The sequence below is a fragment of the Impatiens glandulifera genome, chromosome 5, assembly GCF_907164915.1.
Source record: "Impatiens glandulifera chromosome 5, dImpGla2.1, whole genome shotgun sequence".
Taxonomy (NCBI): domain Eukaryota; kingdom Viridiplantae; phylum Streptophyta; class Magnoliopsida; order Ericales; family Balsaminaceae; genus Impatiens; species Impatiens glandulifera.
The window spans coordinates 4,911,655-4,919,625 of record NC_061866.1 but is presented as its reverse complement, the minus strand read 5'-3'; the positions used below and the strand labels follow the sequence as shown (position 1 = coordinate 4,919,625).

Here is a 7,971-nt window from a genome sequence, read left to right as displayed (position 1 = left end):
GCCCAGTTGAAGCCGTACGTAGCTAGCTAGTGTCATCCGACCGACTTTCAATACATTACTTATAGGTTGTTTTGATCTTGGATTTTTTTAGCTTTTATTAAAAAAAAAAAAAGTTTGTTCGATAAAATAATTAGGTTATTTGAGACTTTGATGAAAATTGGAACGGGGAATGCGTTTATTATTCCCGCTCCATTTTATTTTGAGGAATTTGTTTACTATCATATTCGTCCTGTTCGGTTTCCGATAATCTTTTGGGATAAAAGATATACTATATTCTCTTAAAAAAAATATATTTTTAACAAATTATCATACTTTATCTTACATAAATCTCAAATAACTTATTTATTAAATTTTTTTTTTTAAATATCAAAATAGCCTTATAACTCACTTGATCATGTCATACTTCATATTACTATATAGATATATACTTTATTTATCTTTAGAGCTTTAATTTGTTTTTGTTTTTTGTTATTGTTCCTGAGCATTCATTAAATTTTAGGTATTTTTAATTTTTTTTAGCAAGTTAACTCAAAATGTTTGATTAGTGAAAAGGTTATGTGAGTTGTAGATTGAATATTGCGAGGTGAATATTATAGAATAAAAATAATGTTTCACCATAAATTCAAATTTATTTGAAAAATATGAATTAATAAAATGTTTTAAAATAATAAAATAAAGTGTGCATCTCCTTGGATTTATTTGGATTGAGGAAAACTGTAGAAATTTTATTTTTTTGACCTAAGTTTACTTTTAGGATGACTAACTAGTATGACTTCATCTAAATAAAATTATTGAATTAAAATCTTTATAAACAATATATATTAGCTTTAGTGAGTCTTTTTGTTGTTTTGAGTTAGGTTCTAACTAACTATTTTTTCTTTTAGTTTTAGTTTTTGTTTTTAAATGCTAGTGTTTCTTTAAAATGAGCATTTCCTAATTAAAATTAAAAATAACTTAATTCAATATATTTTATTACTACTTTAAATGGACAAAATATATATATATATATATATATATATATATATATATATATATATATATATATATATATATATATATATATATCAAGGCCTTTTTAAATTATTCAAATAATAACTCAAAAAACTTAAACATCACTTCACTTTCAGTCTCTCTCATCTATCAAATCAATCAATTCATTAATAACCAAAATATTTTACTATTTAAATAATTATTTTTTATTTTATATATACTCTTTAAGTTTTTTTAATAAAAAAACATTTTCACCTCTTCAAAAATATTAAATTATTTTTTCTCTCTTTAGATTATTTCAATAACTCCAATCGAAACAAGGCCCAACCTAAAATAATACAAGTTCTAAAAAAACTCAACAATTATTGTTACTGAAATTGAATTCAAATACATCAATAAAAGTAGGACGTCTATTCAATTCAAAATTTTGTTAACAATGAGAACCCTAAATATGAATTGTTAAATATGATCAATAAATGTAGTATATATTGTGTAGTAGTTTTGATAAGTATAGAGAGCAATTTAGAAAAATGGTTAAATATCAGCTTATAATGTAATGAATGTTTGAATTTGTTGAGATAGAGTATATATATATATATGCATGTCCTCATCACTATTGTTCTTTTATTCAGAATGATGTGGATCATTCGAGCAGGGATGTTTGATTTTCTTTGAAGATTATTAAGAGGATGTTGATATTTTTGGCTCTTGGTGGTGATCATATTGGACTTTTCATGTTTGGAAATGAAAGGGAATTTCATCAATGAATTTGGACTTATTTTATTTTTCAAATATACACTCCCAATTTTGTCTATTTAATTTCCAAACCTAGACCCGAATCGAACCCATTGAACCCAGATAAAACGTGTCAAATAGAAGTCGAATTGAGTACTTTCATATTTCTTGATCAACTATGTGTTGACTATAACAATCTCCACAATCATGATTCATAATCTCTTTTTAAATCAGAGTGTGTTTAGACGTGGTTATCGAACATTAGACTTTTATTCATCAATTTAAAATAAAGATCTGTTTTAAAAAAAAACATGTTTTAGGTAGAATGGAGACAAGGTTATAAGTTGAACTAAATGCAGCTATCAACATTCTCAGCCATGCATATGTATGGTATGGTTTGGCCACACAATTGTACATCATACTAAACCAATGACTAAAGTTTGAAGAAAATCATGTTCTATGATTTTTTTTTTTTTTGGTAACCATTTTGTTTAAGAAATATTTTGTATGTTACAAACAAATAAGAAAACTAAAAAATAAATGAAAATTTTCATAAACATCTTAGATGAGTTTGGGTTTATTGAAAATAAATCCGATTTATTTAAATTAAGTGAGGAGTGAGTATTTTTTTTAATACAAAAATTCAAAAGTTTTTAATATATAATGATAAATTTTATTTTATTTTTTTGTAAATTTTTTTTAATATTTTAGTTATTAAATTGAGTAAAGTGGTTAAGTGAAAAAAGTGACATAAGTTACCAAAAATTACTAATTCAATTCCTACTTAGAGTGCTTTTAATGGAAATAGAGACTATTACTATGAGGTGTGATGCTAGTCTCCTTAACTAAAAAAAGAAAATTATTAAATTAAGTAACATAATTAAAAAAAATAAAAAATAAAACAATGTTTGATTATGCTTGTATTTTTTTTTAAAAAGAACAAACTCATGGGGGACTTGTTCTTGGGTTTTATTAAAAAAACTCAAAAATATCTTATCATTATATATTATTTTTATAAGAAAAACAACTTGGTTAACATTTTTTGTTTTTTTAATTTAACTTATCACAATTTATGTATCAACATAGATTTGTTTTCGCTCCAAAAGCATGTATTTTCAAACTTTACTTGAACAAATAAAAAGTTTTCACTTTAACTACTATACATTGGGTAACATTTAGTGACACCAAACAAGGCATAAGGTAAAAGAAAGAGAGAGAAAGTAAAAAATATTCTTTCTTTCTTAATAAGAAGGAGAAAGAAAATTTACTAATAAAACCCATAAGTCTCTCTCTCATTTCATCTTCTTCTTCATCTTATAACCAAAAACAGACCCTTTTTCATCATCGTCTTCTTCTTCATAATTATTTTGTGTTCTTATTACAAGCTTCAACCATGACTCCAATTTCTCTCTCACATTCTCAATAAATAAAGCCAAATTCCAAACCCATTTGGTTTCTTCCTGTCTTTTGTACTCTTTCTCACCAGCAATCTTCTGATCACCATCGCCATCATTTATTATTAATTCAGATGCAGAATATGTTTTCTGGTTATGACATGTTTCCTATTCAATCCTCCATTAATGGTGGAGATCATATTCCTATTCCTAACCCTAATCCCAAACCACCCCCCAAGAAAAGAAGAAATCTTCCTGGCAACCCAGGTAACAACTTTTCTTTTTCTTTTTTTCAATGTTATTGGTTATAAATTTATAATCTTTGGAAATTAACAGATCCAGATGCTGAAGTGATTGCTCTATCACCAAAAACTTTAATGGCGACTAACAGATTCGTTTGTGAGATCTGTAATAAAGGATTTCAGAGAGATCAAAACCTTCAACTTCACCGGAGAGGACATAATCTTCCATGGAAGTTGAAACAAAGATCGAAACTTGATAATCAAGTTGTGAGAAAGAAGGTTTATGTTTGCCCGGAAAAATCATGTGCACATAATGATCCTTCGAGGGCTTTAGGTGATCTGACCGGAATCAAGAAACATTTCAGCCGGAAACATGGTGAGAAGAAATGGAAATGTGATAAGTGTTCTAAGAAATACGCAGTTCAATCCGATTGGAAAGCTCATAGTAAAACTTGCGGCACTAGAGAGTATAAATGTGATTGTGGCACTCTCTTTTCAAGGTAACTAATCATTAATCAAATTGTTAAACCTAATATAATTGAATCTAAATGATTAATTAATTGCAGAAAAGACAGTTTCATCACCCACAGAGCATTTTGTGATGCATTAGCAGAGGAAACAGCTAGAATTCCTCCAAATATGAACTTTAAAAATGAAAGTGTTTCATCGTCCAACGCTGCCGCCGCCGCCGCCGCCGCCATTTCTCAGTTCAATTTACCAGATGGGTATTTAACAAATTCACAAATTGAAATGGGTTTGAGTTCTAATTTCTGTAATCTACCTGATTTAATGCAAATGGGTAATTCAAATCTGTTTGGGCAATCACCCTTTTCAACCTTTGATCCTCATCATCATCATCATCATCAATGGGTTAACACCAATATGATTCCACCAACAAGATCTGCAAATCTCTCACTCTCCGCCGGTTCCCACCAACTGAAATCATCCTCCTCGCCGGAAACTTCATCGGGGATGATGTCAGCGACGGCTCTTTTACAGAAGGCGGCACAGATGGGTTCCACTAGAAGTAACCCATCTTTCCTAAATCATAACAGTTTCGGCCTGATGAATTCATCATCATCTTCATCGTCTTCATCATCATCTTCTTCATTAGCATCTTTATCTCCGGGAGAGCAAATAATGACCGGCGGTTGTAATTTGGAGCAGATAATGATGCAAAACGTTGGAAATAGCTATCTATTTCCAATGAAAATGAATCAGAGATCAAATTACATGGAAAATGGCGGTTTGACCAGAGATTTTCTTGGAATGGAGGCGGAAGACGGCGGTGCCGGTGCCGGCGGCGGGTTAAGGCCGTTATTGTCTCAAGAATTAGCTACGTTTGCTTCAATTGGTTCGTTAAGAGGGCTTGACCATTTTGGTAATTTCCAATGAAAAAGAATGACAGTCCTACTGTATGGCTACAGTATAGGCCTGAATGAAGGAAGGGTATAAAGGTAAAACTACTAGATGGGGTCCAGTGAATGTTGAGTGGGGCTAAGTAAGATGTCGACTGAGGGATGGACATTTGGACGATATTACCCCTCATGCATGTTTTTTTTTGTTTACGTTATTATTGTACTAGTACTTTTCCATTGCTAAATGGATATTTATGATTCAATCATCAGTTTTTCAATCATTTTGTCTTTTCAAGACCATATATTATATATATTATATTTTATTTAAAAATCAAATTTCTAAATATTTATTCTAAATTAATGGTTTAGGGTCTTTATAGTCTTTACTAATTATCTATATTTTTTTCCTGATTGTGTTCGGTTTTGGATGTGTTGAAAAAAAAAAATGTGAACACAATTTTTATTTTTATTTTAGAAAGTATTGATATCTTTTGAATATGATATTTAATCAATTAGACTATATAATTTTTATCACACGATATTATATTTATTCAATATTTTAGTTAAAACATTCAAAGGAAAATAGTATATTAGTTTAGGATACTCAAACTTAGGGGTGGACAATAACTGTTTTCTTTTTTATGTTAATGTTAGTAAACTCACTATTTTGTATTATAGTGAATTTGAGAGAATATTAGAATACTTAATAGTTATTAAATTTAACTCTTTGTTCTTTGGCCAACACTTAAAACTAATCTTAATTCTTCTATTTATACTTGTCCAACACACTAATATATAATGTAATCCTTAAAAAGTTTGGTGGTCTCTTTTATCCTTACTATCATCTTACATTTGTATGATCTCAATCTTGAGAGTAATATATTGATGTAATTTCCTCAATTTTGAGCATCACCATTAATTACAAGATGTGTTTGGACTCTACCAATGAAGAGTATTGCGATATAGTATCCCTCCATTTGTTCTAGGTTTAGTGTGAATACCTAAAACTTTTCGAAGAGAGACATAAAATCAAGGGCGAATCTACCTTATGGGCTACTTGGGTTGTAGCCCGTATGTCCCAAAATTGTTTATATAATTAAGTGATCTAAATAGATTTTGTTTGATATTTTTATCATTCATGATAAGATTTTAACTCGTAACTTTGCCCTGGCATGAAATCGGTTAAATGTATCTTCTTTTCTTTTGAAACATGTGTGACTAGAGGACTTATTCTAAGATGTCTTGATGGATAGACCATATGATCAAATCAAAATGAAAGTTATTAGCATTTTAGCAGATGCAAATTATGGGGATTCAAGGTTTCATATCCTTATCCGGCCACTACCCTTTTTAAATGTAATGATCTTATTTATTTATTAAAAAAAAAAAGTAAGAAAATAAAATGAAGTAAGAGAGAAAGATTGATTTGAATTTTTTTTTTCAATTTATTATCATTCTACCCTTACTCTATTTTTAATAATTAGACAAATTAAAGACTCAAATAACTTTTTTTCTTATCTACTAGTGTTTTAAATTATTATTTTTACAATATCCCAACAAAATTCATAAAAAAACAAGATCAAACCAGTTCGAGAAAGGGCCAAAAAGGCTGCAGAAAAGAAACAAGATACCGTTGACTCTAAGTCAAAGTGGTGGGTGGCATGGCCTGCAGCTTGATCGATCCATCATCGTCAACCATGGTGGGCTACCTTTGGTATTCTTTTTGGGGACAAAATTTTCTTAATTATTGACCATCTACATACAATAATATTACGTACGTACGCGGCTTTGAATATGAATTTTGATCTTATAATAATTGTCCGTTATTTTCATTCCTTTTTTTATTACTACAATATAACATTCTCGATTATTTGAGTGGATCAGAAACCTACATATTTGGGTAATAATAATGATTATTTCTTAATAAATTAAGATTCAATAATTATAGTTGTATGATGTATATCATTTATATTGTTATTATTATGACGTTTTTTTATATTCGTTAGAGTTGGTCGGAGAATTAATTTTCATTCTTTTTTTATTATTACAAATAACATTCCCGATTATTTGATCAGTGGATCAGAAACCTACATATTTGGGTAATAATAACGATTATTCCTTAATAAACTAACATTCAATAATTATAATTATATATAGTCGAATGATGTATATCATTTATAATGTTATTATTATGATATTTTTTATATTCGTGAGTTGATCGGAGAATTAATCGTTCTTCTACGAACTCGATAAAATGTTAGACAACATGTTTTGTGATTTGTTTTTCACATGTCTTATACGTAGGGGTGAGCAAATGGGTAAAACTAATCCGTATTAATCCAAACTAAATTTATCCAATCCGTAATCCAAACCAATTTACTAATTAATACGGATCGGATACGGATTGGATTAAAAATGGTTTGGATAATCCAAATTAAAAAATATTTATATATATCAACTTGAAATTAGTCAACAATTTTTTTAATTTTTTATTATTACTAAATTTGAATCTGAAAAAAATAATAAAAAAAATTAAAATTAAAATAAATAATATTGTTAAAGTGATGATAAGTAAAATATAAATTATATTGAGAAATTTAATTTAAATAAAAATAAATTAAAAAATATATTTTTATTTAGATAGTTTGGATAATTTGGATAATCCTAATCCAATCCGATTTAATTCAATCCGAACTCAATCCGATCTGATCTCAATCCAATCCGAAATATCCAATCCCAATTAGTATTTAAGATTCGGATTTGATTGGATTTCGGATCAATCCACCCAATGCTCACCCCTACTTATACGTACGATTTTAGCATTTCTAATATACATATATCATTTTCAAAAAATTAAACAATAACACTAATATAATCTAAAAGAACTTACGAGCAGATTGTCATTTAAAAGGTATTAAGTTGGAAATATGATTAAATTCAAAAAATAATATATACTTATTTAGGAGCTTGTTTGATCTTTGGATTTAATGATTTTAATTAAAACATTATAACCATCAGCTCATCAATTTATTTATTTATTTATTTTATCTATTAAATATAAAAGTTACCTTTATTAACCAAAGAAGAAGAGAGTAATTTTGTATGTTAAATCCAAATTTTGTTTTTTAAAGTTTTATCGAACATGTTTTTTTTATAAAAAAAAAAAGCCCTGATAAAACCCAATATTTTTTTTTCTCAATCGAGCTCTAATTGTTGTTGGAGGTAGAGCTAGGGACAAATTGACTTTCCAAT

At 28.2% G+C, this 7,971-nt stretch overlaps 1 protein-coding gene across 1 annotated transcript; it reads left to right on the top strand.

Moving 5' to 3' along the window:
* The first annotated feature begins 3,045 nt into the window (after positions 1–3,045).
* On the top strand, positions 3,046–4,997 carry LOC124940591 (zinc finger protein JACKDAW). The gene is made up of 3 exons (XM_047481116.1): positions 3,046–3,386; positions 3,456–3,861; positions 3,928–4,997. The coding sequence occupies exons 1-3, from the start codon at positions 3,254–3,256 to the stop codon at positions 4,754–4,756; spliced, it is 1,368 nt and encodes a 455-aa protein (XP_047337072.1). The 5' UTR covers positions 3,046–3,253; the 3' UTR covers positions 4,757–4,997.
* The last annotated feature ends 2,974 nt before the right edge of the window (positions 4,998–7,971 follow it).